The 23,305-nt window shown below is 45.9% G+C and overlaps 1 protein-coding gene and 1 long non-coding RNA gene across 6 annotated transcripts in view; one reads left to right on the top strand and one right to left on the bottom strand.

Moving 5' to 3' along the window:
- The first annotated feature begins 7 nt into the window (after nt 1-7).
- Nucleotides 8-19,110, top strand: LOC128756206 (uncharacterized). Its single transcript, XR_008414206.1, has 3 exons — nt 8-4,231; nt 4,304-4,432; nt 18,756-19,110. It is a non-coding gene; the product is annotated as an uncharacterized LOC128756206 (long non-coding RNA).
- Nucleotides 470-23,305, bottom strand: part of smarcd3b (SWI/SNF related, matrix associated, actin dependent regulator of chromatin, subfamily d, member 3b) — a 45,430-nt gene continuing 22,594 nt past the window's right edge. Inside the window, exons 2-14 of one of the 5 annotated variants that reach the window (XM_053860522.1) lie at nt 17,191-17,417; nt 14,675-14,764; nt 12,298-12,340; nt 10,848-10,970; nt 10,639-10,761; nt 10,020-10,115; nt 7,488-7,589; nt 6,021-6,182; nt 5,848-5,945; nt 5,624-5,759; nt 4,481-4,603; nt 4,118-4,219; nt 470-4,044 (exon numbers count right to left, since the gene is read on the bottom strand). In XM_053860522.1, the coding sequence (XP_053716497.1) occupies nt 3,991-4,044; nt 4,118-4,219; nt 4,481-4,603; nt 5,624-5,759; nt 5,848-5,945; nt 6,021-6,182; nt 7,488-7,589; nt 10,020-10,115; nt 10,639-10,761; nt 10,848-10,970; nt 12,298-12,340; nt 14,675-14,764; nt 17,191-17,417 (1,479 nt within the window). In that variant the 3' untranslated portion in view covers nt 470-3,990. Of the gene's footprint in view, nt 4,045-4,117; nt 4,220-4,480; nt 4,604-5,623; nt 5,760-5,847; nt 5,946-6,020; nt 6,183-7,487; nt 7,590-10,019; nt 10,116-10,638; nt 10,765-10,847; nt 10,971-12,297; nt 12,341-14,674; nt 14,765-17,190; nt 17,418-23,305 lie in introns of all 5 variants that reach the window. The other 4 variants (XM_053860521.1, XM_053860524.1, XM_053860526.1 and 1 more) reach the window with 4 other exon arrangements.

Genomic DNA, 23,305 nt, shown 5'->3' with positions numbered 1-23,305 from the left:
CCTCCCCCTCCACCCGCAGACGTGAAAGAGGCTCATTCTCCGTCCGCAGTCAGCGCGGAAACACCTCCACCTGCCGCCCATGAGCTCAGCAGACAATGCCAGGTCTGTGTGGCTCCACAGACGAGCGGCGCGTGACATAAACACTCAGCAGAAGGTGGACAATAATCGGCTCAAATGGGCGTCTTGCATGAGCTCAGTGCCTGATGTGTTTATGGAGTGTTGCCACCCAAACCCTGGCTACACCAGGGACTCTGTTCCTCCAGTAAATATTTGGGATGTGCAGACCTTCTCTGACACCGGTGTGACCACGCTCACACTGAGCACACTCGTGGTTTCCCTCATGTGCTACAGTGACTGGTAAACTATGGCTCATCTTATGACTCATTTCTGCTGAGTCAGCGGAGTCTCACTCCAGGGTATTTGGGGTGAGAGGCAGGGGAGGCCCTGGACTTCCACTCAAGCACTCGCACAGAAATAAGACTCTCACAAAAGTTGGCATTTACAAACTTTGGCAAGCGCTTCTTTATTTACATCCAGACTGTCTCGACGTCACAGCGGTTTTCCCTTGTCTTTTTACATATTCAGTGTTGAGGAGAAGATCCCACTTGACTGAGACATGCGAGGCCAGACACCGGAGTCTAGTAGAAAGAATCGACTGATCCACGTTCAGTATCTCCCAGGAGTCGTAGCTTCTCGTGACCTCCACAAGAGGGAGCTACTGAAACAGAATGTGAATGCCCTTTAAACTGTACAAGAAACACACAGACGCAGGACTACACGAGAATGTGTCGGTTAATAGAACTCTAAAATACTGACAGAAAAAAAAACTGGAGTTAGTTGAAGACACTTCACTTTTTACCCAAGAAACGAGACGACCAGTTTGAGTGGAAGCACTGAAAGCAGTCGCCGGAAAGTTGAGCATCGGTGTCTATTAGTTTCCTGTCTCTGCTTTGTTTGGTGGCTGGGGCTTGGGATGCACAATGATGAACAAGCTTTGGATAGAAGAACATGCGTTGAGGGGCTAATCTAGTGTGGGGCAGCTTGTGAAAGTGTGTCACCAAGAGCACCTCTGAGCGATGATGGGAAGTGAAGAGCCAACCACTGCTCTACGCCTGAACCCTTAGCTGTGGGTGCCTCAAAGCATCTGACCGTGCTGTGTTTGTCTTCTGGCTTCAGCACTGGAGTTAAGTTTGGAAAGAAACAAACTCGGCAGCACAAACGCCGCACCTCCTGAAAGCAGCAAAGACGCCTCATAAGGGGAGACAAGGAAGTCGCTGTGGTCACTTTCCATTCCACAGGCATCCAGACTCAAGTGTTTTAAGAGTCTTCAGGGGGGTTACGTGGAAACGAAGAGCTAATGTGACCTCATGATTGAGTCAGAACGCACAGCTCCGTAAAGTGAAAGGGTGTGTTGAGAAGGCGGAGGAGAGAGAAGGATCAGTTATCCAGCAAGTCAGTTTGGCAAGTGCCTCCCTGTGGTTGCGAGCTGTAAACAATTGTATAAAGAGTCATTCTGCCTCAGTACGACTTCCTCGAACTCTTCTCACCACAATGGGAGGTGGAGGAACTGGAAAATGCTGTAGTTGCACAAGTATGTAGCAACAACGTGAAGACAGAAGGTGAAGTGGTTCGTTCTAATGTGCTACGTCGCCACCCTGTGGATTGGAGGGACGGTAATCGGGATTGATGAAGAAAATATATGGCGAATAGATGAGAACTACTGCTGGCTGATACTACTAACCCAACTCAGAGGAACAGGAAGTTGCTATGACGATGGGTGCTTGCACACAGGCATCCTACACTAGGCAGTGGAGGAAACAACAAGCTTGACGTCAAAGTGGGAGGGTTTGAGGCAGGGGATTTGCACGCGCCGTATACTGTCTAGAACCATGGGTGTTGATGAAACCCTTGTCTTTGTTCTGTGACTTTCAATGAAGCACCAAAGGCACTATCGGAGCCGTATACAGAGAAGGAGGGAAAGACGGTCAGGAGAACAAAGACAGAAGCAATTTGACATTGTTATGGTCTCCAGATCCGGCCAATCAGGTGGCTCTGATGTGAGTGAGTACTCCGTCCTGCACCTGCAGAACCAGGTCGGGGCAGGTGTGAAAACGTCACTGCTAGAACTGGTATCTATGATTCATCTCTCCAGAGTTCCTTTCTAAAACATTGACATATCGCACAACAAACATCTGCCCAGTAGTGAAGTTCGGAAAGAAGTTGGCTTAGCAAACATTTCCCTGGAAGCGTCTTCAAAAAACTCGCCGCCGTACAACCGTCAGACGCGCACGTGACAAGAATGATCTCTACAGACAGAAAAAAGCTCACACCTACAGTTAGTTGCTGGTAGGTTCATGTCATTTTTGGCAAAAAGACTTTGAAAAGGCATGTTTTTTTTTATCAGCGGTTGATATTTACACGCACTGTTTAGAGTCCATGGAGCATGCATAGGTCATCATGAAGTCCTCTGAGCCGCCTGCTGTCCCTCAGTGAGAATGAAAAGAAGACTCAGCAGCACAGTGCAAACACACCTCCGTCTACGACACAGATTGAGAAAGTGAGATCGGTGCTCAGTACTATGCGACGCAGCTACTTGGATTGTAAGAAAAGAGAGTTTCTTTGAGGCGTCACCACGCTCCCTTGATAACCTGACCAAAAATAAGGTGATGCAGAGAAGACAGCCAACGCTAATTCATGTCGTAAAACTGAAGTCCCGCCCCAAAAACAAACACTATACAGTTTCCCTCTTCGGGGTCAGAATATATTTACATTCACATCTCTAGAAAACAAGCTTCTTCTTAATTTAAAGTAAAAAAAAAACAAAGTAGAAAAGAAGAATTGCCGGGGCTCGAATGTTGACGCTAAGGTCAGAGCTTTAGCTTCACTCAACGGAGAACGGCGTAGAAATCTACAAAAAGCACTAAAGTGACATTTTGGCAGTTTCAGTCCTGCCTCATGTTCAAGTTCCAAAACTTTGGTAAAAACCCTCCAGCATGACGAATGGAAGTCTTTCTTCAACCGCGATCGATAACGCCGTAATACTGTCATACTTGGAAACAAAGACACCGTCAGTGACGCGTGGGGTCGAAACTGCTGGTGTTAATCATCGCTCACAACAAACCAATGAAATCCTTCCAGTAAAAAAAAACAAAAAAACAAAACGGAACACCACAAACACGATAATAAAGAAGTCCTTCGTGACAATCAGTGGAGTGTGACCAGTCGCTGTGATATATTTACAGTGAAGGGCGGTCAGCAGGTCCGCCACCAGACCCGAGTCCAGCACGGATGAGTGACGCTCCGTCGTGCTGTTGCTGTCGAGTCAAAAGCTGGATGCTCAATCAGATTACAGTGTGTCAAGTGAAGGAACCTCTGTTCGAGGTTAGTTCTGTCAGTGCACTCCGTAGATGAGCGTCAAACACAGCTGGATAGGTTTTTGTTCCTGTACAAAGTGTGAAAGTGAGCATTATTTATCGTGACTTCAAGAAATAGTTCATCTTAAATCGTACACTTTCCAGTTTTAAGAAACTCTGACTACAAATTTCATTTCAGATTGTCAAATAAAACCTACGATTGTTTGCTAGTTGTTAGTAGTAGTTTTAAATCACATCTTCATATTGTTATATTCGTAATGAGCATCCTTTGTGTTGCTTTTTGTGCCCCTCCAAGAAGTGGCTTCCTTTCCAGGGTGTCCTCCACCCTTTCACACCAGCTGGGATTTGGTCCCAGTTTGACACCAAACCTAAAATAGCAGCCTTTTTCCCTTCAGATTTGGTTTTTCATTGTGTTTTTAGAGAGGATGGAATTTGGGGTCAAGGGTTTATATTCGGTTCTTGATAGTAAAAATAATATTTCATTTGACACTTTCTTTTCGATCCAAATATAAGTAAAGCTGCTGTAACGGTTTCTGTGAAGCACGGGATTTTCACTCGACAGCAAGGCTACGCCGACATTCACCAGAGCAGCTCTGCTATCTTCAGGGGGCAGTTCTTAGGTGTTGCGGACAGCGAGGGCCTGCTCCAGCTCCTGCCTGCGCTGCTGGATCTGAAACAGGAGCAGACATGTCACCAAGAAGATCGCGATGAAGACACCAGCCTGCTGAAGTCGTCTTCCTCACCTTGCAGTAGAAATAGCGGCTGACGGCCTCCTGGGACCAGGGCTCGTGGTAGAAGGCTGCGCGGCGCTCCTCCTCAGGGTTCCCCACCACATCGGTCATCAACTGAAGGAGAAGGTATTGATGATGTAACTTTATTGATTCATGTCACTTGAGATGAGGACGCTCAGGTTGTCATTGGGAGGACAGAGAAAGGACACGAGCAGACATGAAAATAACAGAGGGACATGGAGACGTTGGGTGACAAAAGTTAGGACGGACAGGCGGCTTGGACACGTGGTGAGGAGAGACAGCGTTGGACAAAGAACAACAAGTGAGGTAGGACGGTTTTTCATTCTTTCAGCTGAAACTGAGACACTCAGGCACCTTCAGATCTCGGCTTTGGGACTTGAGCCAGTCCTGGATGTAGCCTTTGGGATCCCTGGAGAAACTGAGCATGAAGTCTCTCTGGATCTTCAGCTGGTTGATGGACTCGATAGTCTCATGGATCTGCATGAAAGACGTCAAAGAAATGCGTAAAGAGGAGTGAAACTTTGAAATGTCTGAAGGTTTTAGTAGTCAAGAGAATTGAACTCGGTTAAAAAACTCAGGTAGAAGATGAGTACTTTTGTAGTGAAGCTGATGGAGAGTTTTGGAATTTTGTGTTGCTCAAAATCCATTTTACATAAATCTGTAGATGTTGTGGGGGAATTGGTTAGATTTTACAAGGAAGGATGAGTATGGCTAAAGATCTTCCTGAGAAACCTGTGGCAACAAATTTAAGGGCCCAAACAAATGTAGAGGTACATTCACACCTAGCACGAGCCGTGCGTTGACAGTAACTGTATGACAGGGGATGCGACAGGGTCGCAGCTTCAGCGTGTTTCTAGCGACTTCTGTTGCGTCAAACGCTCAAGAACAACAAGCCACAGCACATTAACCAATCAGTGGCCTGATTTTAGGGTGAGTGAAAACTCATCATCGTAGCTGTATTCACAACTCAAGTAGCGTTTATCAGTATTTCTTAAGGAGCAGTCCTATAACGCCCCCTTGTGGTTCACACTTCAAATTTCCGTGTTTTTTTTATGCTTTAGTTTTTTAATCGTAATAAAACAAATGGCTGACATAGTGTATTGGTTGGACACAAGCCACCAGTTTATTATCGTTTCATTTCACTGTTGGCTCAGATGTTATAAGAAGGTGATCATGATGTTGAGACCATCTCGGGTGGATCTAGGGAAATTTGCTGAAGGTGTCCTCCACAATCACGGGGACCAAACTCGTGAGCCGGTTAGACGGATGAAAAGATAACTCACAGAAATAAGAAAATGGATTGAATACATCTCCAGAAAGACTCCACCCTTCTTCCCTCTCCCGTTCAGACGCAACAAATCAAACGTGTTTTAAATAGCAAAGAGTGAATTTGGTACAAACGCTCTTAAAAATACACTCCATTAAATCAGCGTCTCCCAGGAGGCCGCGTCAGATGAGAGCATCAAAGAGGAGCGGAGACGTCCCACTTCGTCTCACCTTGTTGTCGAGCGTGGCGATTTCCTGCTGGTTGGCGGTGGAGAGCAGGAAGCTGCTCATCTGGCTCTTCAGGGGGTCTTCGACCTCCACGTCGATGTCGTAGCACGCCGTCTTCTTCTGGTCGTTGGGGTCCACGCTGGAGGGAGACGGTAATGAAGTCTTTGTTTGTTCAAGATGAAAGAGACTAAACAATGGAGGAGAATCGGGGGGGTGGAGTGAGCTACCTGATCACATGGTTGATGACGATGGGGTCGGGCGGGAGGAGAAGGTTGGTGAGACGCTGAGGAATTTCAGAGAACTTCAGGCGGGGGCAGTCGAAGATCTGCAGAGGACGGATGAAGAGAAGAATTTACTGTTCACTGTGACGTTAAGGCGAGAGCGAGCCGTGTGGCGCCACCTGCTGGAAGTACTTGTCACAGTTGATGTACTCCTTGTCGTGAGAGTCCTGCAGCTTGTTGGTCTTGACGTACTGCCAGAGCGCCTGGATGATGCAGGAGCGGGTCTGGGTGTGAATACCAAGCAGGCGCGCCAGGCGGGGGTCCAGCTTGAACTGAGGGGGCTGGGGAGATGATGTCACCGCGTTAAAACACTGTGGATTGTCTCGAACCACCCGCTGGAAGGATGACATCACCGTCGCTCCTCAAGTTCACAGCGGAGGTGAATTCTTTCTGGCTGTTTCAGTTCCCCACATACAAACGATGGAGCTGCCGTCAGACAGCGGATAAACCCGATTATAAGCTAGCATGATGGCTGCGCTAGCATAGTTAGCATGCTACGTGCACGCTTAAATGTAAACTGGGGCTCATTTGTGGCCTCAAACACAAAGAATGAAACAGAAAAGGAAATGTTTATACCTGACAACATTTATTTTCACATCTTCCACCATGTCTTCTTTATTCTTTGTTTTCATTTCAGTTATATTTTATCTTTCATATCAATTATATATTCAACATTTTTTTAGTGATGGGACTTAATTAATTAATCGTAATGAATACCTTAATTTAATTTAATTTAATTTAATGTAACAGTTTGCTCTCCAGACAACAGGGAACCTTTGTAAGTGCAGGAGTTCCTGCTCCACTGATCACACTGATGCACGTGGCAGCTAGGATGAGAACAACAACAACAAACATGGAGGAATCATCCCTGAACCAAAGCAAACAAAAGCATCTGTTTGCTTTGGTTCAGGGAGGTTTTTCACTACACATGTTGAGGGTTTCCACGACTCTGAATGGACTTGAAATTCTTATCCAAATATTTTCAAGCCATTAAAAGAGCTTTAGTTTAAATAAGGTGATATAAAAACTGGAATATAGACACCATCGTGATTTATTGTGCTATTGTCAAACTGATGCAAAATAAACAATATTTGGTTGTTTAAATGCACGTATGGCTCCATCATTTGATCCAGTAATATACCAAATTCTTTCAAATGGAAAAATGTGGCTTCTTGTGGCAAATATTCTGACACCATTAAACTGCGATAATTGAGATTAATTCATCACAGATTCTCTAATTAACTAGATTCATTTTTTTATTGAATCCCACCCCTATTTTTTATACTTCACTTCCATGTAATTATGAATCTAGACTTTTTTCAAATATTATTTTGCGACTAAAATTCACAATTATGAATCAGTCATGAAACACAAAAGAAACACCACAAATCCTTCGTTGCATTGCCACTAAACAGCACCGTAGCTCTAGTACATGCTAATGAAGCTCAAACTAACAACGGCTGATGCGGTGATGGTTTTCAGAACAGTTCTCGAGGAGCATCAACGCGCCTTACCTTTGTAGTGCTAGTCTATCTTAAGTAAAAGATGGGGTGCTACGGTAGTTTGGCAGTCATTTTCATTCCCACCTGATAGTCCAGCATCAGCAGCAGAGTGCAGCGCACGCTCACGTCTCCCGGTCTCTTCACCTGGAAGCCGTCCGTCTCCTGGGTGGTGGCTGTGCGATGCCACTGGAGGAGAGAGTAACCGAACAGTCAGGTCTCGGTGGATGGCCCATCGTGAGGACACAATCGTGTTCTAGTCGAGACCAAGACTTTGAGGGCCAGAGACAGAGTCCAAACTGAATAGTAATAGAAGCACAGACGTATGCTTCTGTTTTCAGTTTGGTCTCGGTCAAGGTCCTGTCCCCCTCACTGGTCACGAGCACTGCACATGCTCTCTGTCAGCCTGAGTCAGGAGTTGATGGGTGCGATGAAGTTGGTGTGAAAGTGAAGACAAAGGCGTCCAGTAGCTCCTTTCATTGTGTATTTATAATCGGCTCTCAAGCGCTGTGTTGATGAGCTGGGCCGTTTCTCAGATATGCCTCGGGAGATCAGAGGCAGATCTGAGGAGGGACGAGGTCAGCGTGAGAGGGCAGATTGTCATGCTCAGAGGTGAACCACGGTTTGAAGACTCAATCACAAGGGAGAGGGGATGCAGCGATGCCAGTTGTCAATACACGTTTGATGTAGTTTAACTGCAGTGTGGCGGAATCCAAGTGTAAAATGGTCAAGTAAGCTTCGTCTCTTGTTACATGTGTGTGAATGCGAGGGAGCCAAGTGGACAGGTGACAGATGCAGAGATAAAGAAGGTGGGGGGTTTGAAGTACTGAGGCTCAGCTGTTCAGGGCCATGGAGAGTGTGAGAGAGAGGTGAAGAAGCGGGTGCAGGCAGGGTGGAATCATTGGAGAAAAGTGTCAGGTGTGACAAAAGGGTGTTGGCAAGGTTGAAAGGGAAAGTGTCCAAAAGGGTGGCGAGGCCAGCAACGTTGTATGGTTTGGAAACAGTGGCACTGAGGAAAAGACAGCGGAGCAGAGATGCAGATGCTGAGCTTCTCTCTGGGAGTGAGCAGGATGATGATAGGATCAGAGGGACAGCAGCACATGTGCTCAGGTGTTTAGGAGACCAAGTCAGAGAAGCTAGATGGAGATGGTTTGGACATGTGCAGAGGAGAGAGAGTCAGTACATTGGTAGATGAAGACGTTGAGGTTGGAACTGCCAGGCAGAAGGTGGAGAGGAAGGCCAAAGAGGAGATTGATGGAGGTGGTGAAGGAGGACATGAGGTTTGTAGGTTTGAGAGAAGAGGAAGCAGAGGACAGGGAGAGATGGAGGAGGATGATCCACTGTGGCCACCCCTGAAGGGAGAAGCCCAAAGAGACAGAAGAAGGTGAGTGTGCCGAGTGTTAGGGTGAGAAATGGGACAGGGCCTTAGACTCTTCCTAACCAAATCCATCCTCTGTCAGTTCCTCACTGATGTCTTCAGTTTCACAACTATATGCATCATTCAAAAGGAGTATTTGGTTGATTTCACGATGGCTTGTGAGGAGCTGAATTATTGTGGGCAAAGTCGGAGTGACCTTTGCTTGAACAAAGTAAGTAGCAAAGGCGCTTCCTAAAAGCAAGCAGGAAGACCTTGAGGCGTCGTCATTTTACAGTGAATGGCTTTTTTTGGGGCGCTCGATGAAAAGCAGCTAATGGTTGTTTTCATCACCTGCGTGTTGAGCAACCTTGCTCTCCTCAAGCTACTTCAGGCTTCAGTGTTACTGAGACTTATTAGCGTTTGTTTTCGTGGGAACGTTGGCAAAGATGCAGGTCAGCGAAGGACCAAACCAAACACATTACGCCGACCAGGAACGCCGTGAATGGAGCTGAATGAAACCTCGGCATTTTGATTCAAAGCGACGTTTGACTTGTGAAAACTGTGTAGCGTCGCTAAAAGGATATTTAGCAGCTTGAAGTGAAGGTCGTGTTATGAGTTACAACAAACATCTGTATTTGCATATGTCTGACGCTTTCCCTATTTCATGGGGGCTGGTGCCTGTCCCAGCTACTCGGGGTGTGAGGCAGGGAACACCCTGGACAGGTCACCAGCCATCCACCTCACACTGACAGACAAATTTAGAGTCAACACATGAGGTGAGGGCGAGTGTCTCGAGCGAGTTGTGGTTGTAGCGATACAGAGCAGCAGAAAGCATTCTCCCACAAGGAGGCCTTGTTCCACAAAAACTACAAGGTCCAACACTGAAAACTAGTGATGCCTAGATGGGGTATCATGAAACAGGGTTGACGAAACAGTGTCCTAATTTTCAGAGGCCACTAGATGGCGCTCTTGGTTTAGAAATGATGAGAGGTTTCATTGAATGAGTTGTTTAAGTCCAAACATTTCACAGCAAACAGTGCCATCCGGTGGCCTCTGAAAATCAGGACACTGTGCCATGAAACCTCATCTACCCAAGGTTCGCTTTCGCTTTCCACTGATGCGTCCCAGCCCTGACACTTGACCCTCCCCCACACGCAGGCAACGTCACCACCAAGACGATCAGGCAGTACGAGTCGATATTGAAGCGAACGTTTTCAGGATTGAAGGTCACAAAGCCAACCCGCGTCCTTGAGCAAACTGACCTCGACCAGGTGGTTGTCCGGACCATACAGGTCCTTGTCCAGCTCGATGACGAGGCTCTTAAAGAACGAGGAGAATTTCTTCTTCTGTTTTCCTGGCTGCAAGATAAAGATCGAAAAGTGTCGGAAAGGAGTTCAGGTTAGAGCAAAAACTGTCTTTTCAAAGGTAATGTGTGGGAGCTGCGTGGATCAGACACCAACTGGACCCATCTGGTCCAAGTCAAATTCATTGTATTTGAGGATCGTAGAAAACTTTTTCCTGACTTTAAAGGAGCGCGGCTCTGGCGTTAGCTTCGCTACAGTGGCTTCCTGTTCGCCTCTCACTAGTCCAATCTGGAGGAAGTCTGGAGCCCGAAAGCTGCTCCCAAAACAAAGGATGGCTGCAGTTCCAGCAGCAGAACCCATCACAGTTGGTTCCACCTGAAATCGCCTGACAGCAGGGGAGGATGTGCGCGAGCAGAGTTGGCCCACGACTACAAGAACGAAATCATTTCAAAACCGTCCAAAAATAGACTCCACGGCAGTTTCATGCTCGCAGCAGACTGGTGATGGAGTGAGTTTGGCACGTGGCAGTTCCACCGAACTACAGCTCCTGTTCAGAGAGAAGTCGACAAAGACTCACGTCGTCCAGCAGCTTTCCTTCCACTCGCAGCTCCCACGATGCAATGCTGCCGTCCGAGTCGTCGGCATCGGGTCGGGCCGGGTTGAAGGTGTTGGAGATGTAAAGTCTCAGTTTACGCTTTTGCTGCTGACACAAGCGACGTGGAGAACAGCAGGTTACAGAGGCGCCTGGTTTAAGAATAAGAGCAGGCGGTGACACGCTGGTCCAACCTTCATGGGTCTCTTCAGCGCCTCCTGAATGTCCACACGCTTACGCATGATGGTCTGGTCCAGTTTGCGCTCAAACGCCAGCAGGTCCATGTAGGCCTGGGACTCGGGAACCAGCTCCCGAATCTGCACACAGGTGGAGGCCAGCGGGGTCAGAGGGGTCCAGCTCATAGTTCAGTGGGAAACTCTTCAGTCAGCACTTTTCTCTTATCAACAAATGCGGGAAAATGTCACGTTTCATTTGAGGCAAAAGTGGTAATGTAATTTTTTTAAATCTCATTTGAAATGTGCAATAATGCAAAACAAAAAACAACTTATAAAAAGATCAACAAATATTGACCTTTATTGATCTATCTATCCATCTATCCATCTGTCCATCTATCTATCTATCCATCCATCTATCTGTGCATCTATCTATATATCTATATATTTGTCTATTTAAAATGCATTATGTAGAAGCACATCCCTAAAATAACATTTATACTTAACATTTTTTGACGTTGAAAAAGAGACAGTTGATCCTGAACTATATAATAATAAATAATAGATTGTATAGTTGCAGAAAAGCAGCAGCAATATATGAATAGCATGTTTTTCATATATAAATATTTATCTCAATATAATTTCCTAAAGCTCTCAAATGCCTCAGTATTGTCTCAATATTTCAATTTTATATTATTTTATTTAGTTTTATTTATAATATATATATATATATATATTTTTTTTTTTTTTTTTTTGTATGAGATGCAACTTCTTTTTAAGAAATCAATTCATAAAAGTTGATAAAAACCATTTATTTAAAAGTAATAATTGAATGGAAGGATCTTAAAAATGAACAATTTCATTGCTAGATTTCAAAGTGAATGACATTACATTAAAAACTATAATAATGGAAATGCATGTATTAAACAGCCACTTTTAGCACTCAAATTTTTCTTATAGATTTCTGAGAAGAAGATTAGAACGTGACAATCGCTTCATCACAGTCAGATGGCAAATCTTCCACAGCATCAGTGGGAGCTGACAACATCCTGAATTTGATCGTAAGACTGACCGATCCAGTGAGCTGAGCAGCTCCTCACCAACTTTCAAACAAAAGGTTTCTGTCTTCCATCGCTCACCGTCAGAGCCACGCACCCCACGTCCATTGTTCCCTCTCTCCCTATCTGAGCAGGTCTCACAGCCAAAGGTGGCGACCAGACCGAGGAGACATTCCCCGTCTGTGACGCACGACCGAGTCCCGCTATCAGTGTCTGGACCGTGTTGGAGAGGTCTGGCCGCACTCTCAAGATGTCGACAGCTCCCTGGTGCCCAGTCACTCACCTGTCACGCCTGCAACACACGGCTCAAACCTGCCGCCCGCTCCTGTCATTATCCGCACGCCGTATCATCCGGACCTCCACCCGCGCTCAGCACAAACCCAACACAGAGAGGTGAATAAACGCAGCCTCACCCTTTGCGGAAGAATCTTGTCTGCCATTTTCCTTCTCTTAGCGCTGGAGAGAAAGACAGAGAGACAGAGGAAAAAGGGAGCATGTTACTATGGTGACTGATAGCGTAGCACCCAGGCCATCTGCTAAAATGCTGGGCCACATCCAGCACCCCAGCGTCCCAGCGTGCGCGCGCGCGTGTGTGTGTGTGTGTGTGTGTGCGCTCGCTCTGATGCGCAGCAGTTCACCTGCAGATGGAGAAACCACTCACTGAAATTCGTTTTGAACCACTTTTCATTTTCGGCTCTCACAAACGTGTCCTCCATTTTCAGGCTGGAGTTTGAATAAAAATGAGGAAAAGAGATTTAAATTTGTGAGAAGGGATTCTCGACGCCTCAAGAGACAAAACACTTGATTCAGTTTGATGTTAGTTATGTTCATAATTCCTGTTTCATGTCAGAGTAGTCAGATTTAAAATTCTCTCTAAATATCGCTCAAACATATTTATTGTTGTTTTTCCGATCATTTAATGCTTGCTTAAATTTCTTCCTTTAATTTCAAATTAATCATGATTTACTGACCTTTGACGTTCATGTCTTGATAAGGAGCCTTTGTTCAGGTATATCATTTAGCTGTTGTCTTACTTTGCTATTATGCGTATTTAAGACTTAAATCTGCAGGAAAATAGTCAAAAACAACTAAAAATAAATGCCCCGAAACCAGAGCCAACAGAGACAAAGTGGCAGACCAAGACTCCGGACCAAGACCAAGCTGAATCCAGAATACAGAAGCATAGTCCATCAGTCCTGCAGACATGCATTTATTTCTTACAGCAAAAGAAACACTCGCCTTTGTTTCAAAATAAACCAACTGAGGCGCTTGATTTGAACTCAGTTTGTAGTGTGTTAAGGTTGGTCTGGTCCCGGTCACAACCCCCTCAGTGGTCTCGGTCTCCACTACAACACAAACTACCACAGATACAATTCTCAAATATGTCGCGACTTTTTTGTGTGTGACAATATTAAATAAGGTTTTTCCCCCAAGACGTAACGTCACATCTGGTTCCTGGTAAACAGTTGGGAAGCCGATCTCAAGAGCGTCTTGAGCAGCCGATCGACCAGTTTAATACTCGCGACCAGGTTTTATTTTCAAACATCAACTATTGTCAAACGTAGACCAGTAGGACGCCTTTCTGGATTCACCTAGCTAATGCTAGCTAGCATCAGGCAGCCAACTGTCACTCCACAGTGCCGTTTCGCGAGTGCACCACAGACTGCGTTCAAAATATAGATACATATCAAGTCACTTGTGACACAGCGCGGCCTGAGAAAAGCCTCTTTTGACAGAGTCTTACGCCAGAGGATCGCTAACCCTGTGCTAACATGTTAGCGCCCTCTGCTAACCGCTGCTCAGCTCTGGAGCATTGTAGGGAAATATCATTTTTAAAATTTAGAATTAGGAATTTAAATGTTTGGTAATTTGATCTAACTTATAAATACTGAAGTGGCCCTTAAACTGAAGCAAGAAAATATATGATGACATCAGCATGACTGGAGAAAGTGAGTGTGCGGCGTGAAGCGTGTCACCGCGTGTCTTTAACATTCCTGCTGTGTCCCGTGTCGTCGGAGGAGGAGGAGAAAAAACAGCCGAGTGATTCATGAGCCGCTCCGGAGGATTCATGCACCACTTCTGCTGAAGGTTGCTGCTCTGAACAAACTCTCATCCAGCCGTCGTGCTGGCGAAGGTGACGGATCGCCCCGGGAAACCTCGCTCAGTTTGAGCCCATTCTACTGGAGAGACAGTCCAGGTTGATTCAGAGAGATGTAGTTCACAAGAATTGTTTTTTTTTTGTTTGTTTTTAAAACGAATTAAGGCTTCATTTTGAAACGGGTATTTTGGCGAGGAAGGTCGGATTATTGTCACGTATAAAGGATAAAAAACTGAAAATTGGAATGAGCAACAACAAAAAGTGAGTAAAAAAAAAAGCTGGATGGTCATGAAGAGAGCGATTCTCCTCAACACCAAAGCTCCAGTGGCTCCACTCTCACGTGAATGAAAAGAGCCAGATCAAGACCTGGACTGTGTCCCTCCAACATGCCAGATCGTGACCCGAACCTGCAGGACTGAGAGGTCCACAGAGGAGGAGGAGGAGGGTGTGTGTGTGGGGGGGTGCAAGTCTGCATCACACGTCGGCTCACAAAGGGAGGTTTTGAGGTCAGAGTCTACAGAGAAGAACAATCCCATCATGCCATGCTCCAGACCAAAGCATGCATCACTACAGGGCGAGACCCCCCGGAGCCCGCGTGAACGCCGGGCCACATTCTGGGCTCAGGTGAGACACGAAACTAGGCCAGAGTCATCAAAGGTAAGAAAGTGGACATGCAGCAGAAGGACTCCTACTTGGATCCGAGCGTGGGATCTGATTGGGGCTCTCTCATGTCCATCTGCCGCGCCGGCATCTCACTGGCTCCGGGGAATCCCACCGGCTTCCTGGGAATTGGTCCGAAGGTTGTGGGGTTAGATCGGGTGGCGACACACGCTGGCACCACGTCTGACAACACCTGCTGCTGCTGCTGCTGCCTCTGTGTGTGTGGTGTGTTCAAGGTCGTGAGAGCGGAGGGCGGGTCACTGGAAGACCTCAACTAGAACAGCTGGGTCACATGGCAACAGAAGCAATCGCGATAACTGTTTTATATCTGTGTCTCGATTATACAATTTTCAAAATGCCAGTTTTTGACGAATCTGTTTAAGAAAACTATAGAAACTACAATTATTATGAACAGATTGGCATTTAATAAACAACATTGTTGTGACCAGAGAATTTGCGGCAGATTTTTCATAAAACTGCAGTGAAAGTTGCGATCAATGATGGTTCTGACGGGAACATGACGGGAAATGAGGACCTGTGCTCATAAGCTTGTAAAAACTAGTGTCAGTTTTAGGCTAAAAAAAGCTGCAGGCTGCAATGGTCTTAACAATATGTGCTTTATTTGCAAAAGTATTTCAAGTGCAAAGAACACACACTCTGAATATTTGTTTTTAGATGACGTTAAAATAAGTCAATTTTTTTAGGATGGTGTTCCTTGAGTAGTTTCCAGGCTGTCAGTGTGTAGTGTGCACTGGTTGTTTTGCTACGTAGCTGCTCACAAGGGCGGAGCCTGACGGAGGTGTGGATGGGTGGAGTCTGAGAGGTAAAGCTGGGGAATGTTTGTGTGTGAGCAGCTCATGATTCCAGCCAATGAAAACAGTAGCTGCTGATCTGTTCCACAGGGTCGAGATGGAGAGAGTCAGAAACAGCCTGGAGAGAGATGGAGCTGGAGGTTGGCCATGTTTGTTTACATCTGCACCGTATAGTGTTTGGGTGATGCTGCACTAGTTCAGCTTTTTAGTTCTATTCTACATTTCAATCAAGGGAATGTGGACATTTATGAATGGATTCAGAATCGTTCACGTCGGAGTCGCGACCGTTGGTGTCAAGATTTGTTTGCAAATGTGAGCGTTTGGCGTGGCACATGACTGTATCTCAACAAGGAGGGAGGAGATACGACGCTGCGTAGAGGGGCGGGCGAAAGAGACTAAAGTGATTGGTGGAATTGCCGGGAAAGTCGTGGTGATTGGACAGAATCGCAGTTCGTGGGTATTGGTTGGAATTGTGTTAATAGTTGCGATCGCAACATCGCCATCTCCTGGTAGAACAAGTCTAGTTCCTGATAGAAGTACATGACAGAGAACAGATCAACAACCTCTGCTCATCTGCACTGTTTAACAGCAAAGCATATGAACTGAAGTCACTGTAACAATGTAATGTAAGAATCTCCGCTGCACCGATGGAGTGGGAACTGACGTCACGCCGTGATGTGGCGGGAGCTAACGCTACAAACAGACTCCCCGATCCTCAGCCAAACCCCAGCAAACATTCCGTAAAAATACTGTTTACCGGAGGCAGCGCAGGCCTGACCTCCTCAAGACTTTTTTTTTTTTTAACTCAAAGATAATCACGATCGACCTTCTCATGACCTCACCGGACGGAATCTCACTTTTTTTCTACTGAACCTTTTGTCCTGGAAACTTCTCAATGTCGAACCCCCGGGTCAGCTGGCAGCCGACGAGGGTCCGAGCCGGGTGCCAGAGCCTCGGCGCGTGTCCTCTGGCGCGTCCACCCGCCGTCACACACCTGCGCGGGTCACCCCGACCCGTCCATCAGAACCTCCCGGGCCGGACGTCGCTTCCCCCGGACTAGTCGGCTTCATTAGAAGTGGATCAATGTTGCTGTGCAGGTGCCGGGGAGCGCACATCGATCCGCTGTTTAATGAGCGAAACTGCCACACGCTGCTCTGAGTATCAACAAACGTGTGTGTGTGTGTGTGAAAACAAAACCTGCCACCATCAAGTGTGGAGGACACAGAGGAGGATGAAGGAAGGGCAGAACTCACATTTGCCATCCCACTGATCCCTTTGAAAGTGAACCCATCTTTTCTGTGGGCACGTAATCCACATCCTGACACGTGTTCTACCGGGCTCACGGGTCACTTCAAGTCTAGGTTCTGTTGTTTTGACCGGCTCATATTTGCCCCCAGTGTGTGTTTACACTGGGAAGGTGAAACCAGGCCAAGAGTCTGAGAGACTCACATCCACCACAGCAGGAGTCACTTCCTGTGCAGCAAGGCGAGTCACTCTCATGTGGCGCTGGTTTCAACAAATCCCTGTGTTTGTTGGGGTCCCCACAAAAAACACACACCATGAACTCATCTGCCTCAGTGAGTCAGTTGGTGACTCATGGGTTAATGTGGAAACAAGATTCTTGCTTTTATTGTGACTTGCGCATCAGCTTTGGGGTCCACTAGGGGGCGCTAGATGAGTTACTTCAATCAGGCAGTTTTGTGGATCTGCAGGAGGAGAGAAGAGTGGTGACTCACTTCCTGGCCCGGTTCTGGACGGCCTGCTGCTGCTGCTGCTGCTGTTGCTGCTGCTGCTGCTGCTGCTGCTGGACCTGCTGGGAGGGGGCGGGCCTCTTGCGGCTGGGCTCCATCACCTGGGGCGGCAGGCCCGGTCGCACCGCCGGGCTCCCGCCGTACGGGGGTCCGGGCGGGCCCATGGGGGCTCCCTGGTGAGGCATCCTCGCTCCAGATGGCATACCGGGACGCTGCGAGGAGGAGAGCAGACCAAGTCACGTGACGGCGCTCCACTCATTAGAATCACAAATAACCGCCTCTAAAAATACAACAAAGCAGATTCGCAGATCAATCGCGCCTTTTATTTGTGAGGTTTTATTTACTTTTCTACAAAAAGATCTGAGGGACCGGTCTGAAACACCTGATGTGGCCGAGCAAGGACGCACGGCGCTCACTTTAAAATAGAAATGAATCAAAACCCGTCACTCATTCAGTCGTCTGGTGCTCTGTCCCAGCTAGCCGGGGTCGCTTCAAACAATGAGACTGGTGGAGCGTGTCAAATAAGGCACAACAGGCATTTATTCCATTTTTTTACCAAAGTATTCCTTCAAAATTATACCCTTATTTTAGACTGCACAACCACCAAACCAGTTGCAGTTATTTGTCAACACAAAACATCAGGAAATTATAGTTCAAAAATAGAAAATGACTTAAGGAAAGATGCACTGTTTTAATAGTACATTTTATAAAAATAATTCACTAAATGTGAATACATCGTTTTTAGTGAAAATGAGAAAATAATGTTTAATAATGCATTAAATAATAACAATAGTAAATAATATTTTTTCTATTATATCAACTAACTCAAAGTCAAATGTTTGACTTCTTGGAAAAAACTAAAATGGAGTGTATTTATTAATATCCACTACACAATATTTAGAATTTTATATGAAGCGTAGGATTTTTATTATCATTTTTTAATTATTTACTTATTTAAATACATTATTAAATAGATCATTATTCAATATATATATATATATATGAAAATATAACTATTCATACTTAAGAAAATGTAAAAATAGTAATAACTTCTAATAATTTCAATAATAAATCAGCTGAGTCAGGAACGCTAAGCCTCAAACACTTCATTTTATATTGGCAAAATAAATCAAAGTATAGAAAATGAAAAAGATATTCATTTTCACAGGCAACAGTGGCGATGGATCACTCAGATTTCTGGTCACTTTTAACTCCATGATGTTTTTGAAAGCCAGCGCTGCAACAGTTTCTGCTCCTCTGGCAGATTCACTCCCTCCAGTAAAAGTGGGCCACAACAATGCAAACAGTGTCAGGGCGCACACGGCGGGTGACGTCTGGGAACAGCTGAGTGGCCGCCACCTGTGCATGTCTGTTACCCCGCCCCTCCCTCGCCCCCCCGCCAACCACACCGCAGTAAACAGAAGCACACAACCAGCTCAGATTTAACAGTCCCGCCCACCCTCCTCGTGGCTTCCATCACCAGGTTGTAACTTTGACGCTTCATTTTTCTCGTGACTTGTTTGGTGATTTGTGTTTTTGTCCTTCGGCAGCGGAGTCCAAACTTCATCTGGCTAATGGAGCTGGACGCTTTCAGCTGAAGGTAAATGGGAATATTGCGGGACGTGTTGTTCCTCCACAGCTAGAAAAGGCAGCAGGACGTCGGTCTGACACGTCCGTTCTGGAGCCGAACAGAGTCTCCCTAAGAGGACAAGAGTCAGTCTAAACCACAGGCTAGCGCCCCCTAGTGGTCATCATTTTTATTTATTTATTTCTACTGAAGCTAAAAACTTAATCCCCCAGTCTGAAAATCAAAAAAGTACCACAATAACTTTGTGTTTTTTGGTAATATATTTCATAAACAACAATTTAAATAAATACATTTGAATTTAAATACATTTAAGGATTGTCATCTTTCTACCTGCTAAGTAAATAAAGGGTCGTGCACTTCAGACACAAGTGTAAACCACCCATCACCCTGAAGACATATAAATACTTTAGAAAGCAGCTTTAAAGTCTTGTTTTGACAGAAATAGCATTTTTGAAATAAAGTTTTTTTTTATTGAATTTTTAAAGAAGGCTGAACATTTTTATTATGAAATACATTGTACAAAAGTTAACAGATCACAAGGGCAGGTGCTGATCCCAGTGACTCGGGGTGAGAGGTGACAGGTCTCCACAATGGCAGTAACACGGGTCAAGGTCAAAGTCAAGGTCAAGTTTATTTATATACAGCAGCACATTTCCACAACATGGCGCTGACCATTGTGCTTTACAGTGACATAAAAAAAACAATTACTATTATGGAATATAGCAAGACTAAAACATAAAAAACGTGACATAAATATAAAAAAATAAATGAAAAAAATTATTTACAAGTCGTAAATAAATGACTGAAAAATAGAAAAAGATGCTCAGTTTGTACTGAAAGCCAACAACAACCGCTCACACTGACACCTACAGGCAATTTAGAGTCATCAGTGAACCTCTGAATGTTTCTGGACTGTGGGAGGAAACCAGAGTGCCCACAGGAATGCACACCAGGAAAACACACAAGCTCCACTCAAGGAATTGCAAATGTTCCGTCATGGAATCAAAGAAACGTGTGCGCGTCAGCGCAGAACCAGAGTTCCACATGGCACTGAAGTGGGCCGGTCGTGGATCCCGACATCAAAAAGCACCACGTGACAGTGTTTGTTGTCGTTGGAGTCCATCTGATCTTTGGACCGCAGACAAACAAAGAGCTGATAAACAGCAGTGAAAATATGAAACGGAGCTCTGTAATATGACGGCACACAAAGAGCTCAGAGGCTGTATTATGAGCCCTTTGAAAGAGCGTCCGGGCAGCGATCCGCTGATAAGTAGCCGCGCAGGCGGCGCTGTCACTCCGGCGGGAGGTCTGGTCAGTGGGGGGCGGGGGTGTTTGAAGAGGGGCCTCCAAAGCCGAGCGGATAAAGCAGCATATGTTCAGGATCTCCGGCTCAGGACCGCGGACTCTCCAGACTCTTCTGCACAGCAGTCCACATAAATGTAAAGCAGACGGACGGGCCACGAGTCTGGAGGTGATCCGGCTACTGTGTTGAACTTCCAGTAAATTGACGGACAATGAGCGCGACTCTATAATCTGAGCCGCTGAAGTGACTCCAGCACGGCGCTCTGCCAGCTATCGAATCTGCCATGTGGATGGATATCTGAGAAGAGTGTTGGCATATAGAGGAGGGCTGGAGGGATTTGACTCCAGCCAGACTCACGAGTCTGAACCGTTAATGAAACTTGAAAACTGAGAGCCACGAAAACATTTGTTCAGACTTAGAGGGATAACGTTGAAAGACAATCTCTGGACTGCGGGGGGAAGCCACGAAAGCCCTCTCCATGCTGGAAAAACAGAGAGTGAAGGAACATCTAACAGCCAATCAGCATCTTCGAAACGTTAAATCTCTTCCTTATCTTCAGTCCCAGTCGCCTGCTCCTCCTCCTCTGCCCGGGACTGGGGAGGAACTTAGGAGGTGAGATCAGACCAGGTCATGAGGGACTGGGGTTGCACGTGAAGGAGGTGTATAAATTAGAAAGACCATAAAGAACCAACAGATCTTGGTCTCTGGATCACTCAAGGTTCACCAACCATTCTAGTGGCATCCCAAAGCTTAAGGCATAACCAAGCCGGCACCATCTCAAAGCCTGTGGTGTCATGACATTAGTGGCATCTGAGCCATCTAGAAATTAGAGGCATCACCAAACTAGAGGTGTCACCAAGCTAGTGGCATCGCCAAACTAGAGGAATCGTAAAGCTAGTGGCATCACCAAGCCGGATATGTCACTAAGCTAGAGGTGTCACCAAGCTTGTGGCATCACAAAACTAGAGGCGATGCCACTAGTTTTTGTGTGGCATCACAAAACTAGTGGCATCACCAAACTAGACGTGTCAACAAACTAGATGCATCACCAAACTAGAGGTGTCACCAAGCTTGTGGCATCACCAAACTAGTGACGTCACCCAACTAGAGGTGTCACCAAGCCAGAGGTGTCACCAAGCTTGTGGCATCACCAAACTAGAGGTGTCACCAAACTAGAGGTGTCACCAAGCTTGTGGCATCACCAAACTAGTGCCGTCACCCAACTAGAGGTGTCTCCAAGCTCGTGGCAGGCACTGCCAGGTGAGTGGCATGGCAAAGCTAAATGTGTCATCAACGATGTAACATCCCACAGCAAGCGGCATCATCTAACTAGCGGCATCACAAAGCTAACGGCATGACCAAACTAGTGGCTCTCAGAGAACTACTGCTACTCCGCCAAGCTAGTGGCATCAGAAAACTGGAGAAATCACCAGGTTAGTGGCACAGCGATCAAAGCGACCAAACTGAGCGTGCTCAGAAAGTGCCCAGAAAACTTTCCAGTTTTCACAAAAGTACATTTCTGCTCTTCGCCGTTTGTTACCAGGGAGATCATTTCAGCGAGTGTTAAATGTCCTTTTCAGAATTCAGCCTCGGCCCAAACAGTGCGAGTGATCGGAATTTCAATCGTGTTCCGAACTTCACTTTCATTTACCCAGTGAAATAACCATCCTTTTAGAGGAGAAAAACACGCTTCCCTCGCAAAGCCAACGCTCTTCTGAGAGTGAACAGGTGCTGCGACGCCGCACTCACAAAGGGACGGATGTTTGGGATTGTTGCTCTTAATTGATTTTCCTCGTTCTCCTCCAGTGTGTGAGTGTGTGTGAGTATGTGTGTGTGTGTACCTGTTCGCAACAGAAGCACACTCATCCAATAACCTGGGTTATTGGTTCGGTTTGGAGGACGACCAAAATGAAAACAAACCCAAGTAAACACGGCTCATAAAAACGGATCGCAGTGTTTCAGCAGCTTCTTCCAGCCAAAGCTTTGGAAAAAACGGAGCTCAATATCTTCCCGCCAACATTCCTCATCTGGGCCTCCAATATAGAAGCCATTGCTCCTCTGCATCTTAAAAATATCAGCAGGAACATGCGGCCCATAAAAACAACAACAGTGAGGCCTGTTGACGCTCGCGATGCGCGTGAGGAAACGGAACCACGCTCACCTGATCATGTTCCGACACCAGGTTAGACTTCAAATAAACCCTAAACTGTCATGGCCCCTCCCACTGTGCTTTTATTTTTGTCAGTTACTTCCTGCTCCTGTGTGTTTTTGTCGTGAATGTTTCTACGTCGTGGTATTGGTTTTGGACTCCTGTTCTGAACGTGTTGGACTTTTACTTGCCTGTATTTTTACTTCCTGGTTTGCCTTGTTTTTTGCCTTTGCGCCTGAGAATTTTCGTACGTTTATTCTAACATGTGTTTTCATGTCCATGTGTTTTTGGACCCTTTCGCTTGCTCCCTGGATTTCGGTTGAGCTTGCTCCGCTGGGAGTCTCTCTTAGTTATCAACCTATCAATACTTGCTGCTCTTGGGTTCACATCAACCAAAAATAAACTACTGACTCATATGTGCATCAGCAGCACATTAGCCAGTTATTATCCATTAATAACTACTGTCTAGCATCTGGTAATTCCTGCCTCTATTTTCACTCTATAATTACTGATTATTACCAGCATGTAAGTAGGTTTTTTTATTTATTTATTAATGGTTAATATGTCTTCCCCAAAGTCTAACCAGAACCATCAATGAATTTACATTTCACATATTTTATACTGATACGTTGATTTACACAGAATGCTGCAAAATATTTTAGAAACATCAGCTAAGACAAACAAAATGTTCAAACATTTTTAATCCAATAATATTTGCATTGAATATACCGATTTAAAATCTTCTTGTATTTTCTGAGATTTATCTCTGTACAGCTGATACAGTTTGCCACGGTGAAAACTGTGCAGGGTTCCTCAGGTACTGACCACTGCAGGGGAGGAGCCGGTCATAATGTAAAGGCTGCTTGAGTATTCCAGGAGAGCGACTGTGATCTATCAAGGTGGCATCAGCAGAGATTCCTGAGTGCAGGGCCTCCGTCTCTCTGACCTCCACACTCGCACTAATGAGCGACAGAGAGGATGAAGCCGGACGGAGGCGCAGAGATAATGAGGGACGGAGGCAGGAGCCCACCCTCTCTCTCTCTCTCACACAGACACACAG

Source organism: Synchiropus splendidus, chromosome 3 (assembly GCF_027744825.2).
Source record: "Synchiropus splendidus isolate RoL2022-P1 chromosome 3, RoL_Sspl_1.0, whole genome shotgun sequence".
In the NCBI taxonomy this organism is placed as follows: domain Eukaryota; kingdom Metazoa; phylum Chordata; class Actinopteri; order Syngnathiformes; family Callionymidae; genus Synchiropus; species Synchiropus splendidus.
This window is presented reverse-complemented; position numbering and strand designations above follow the sequence as displayed.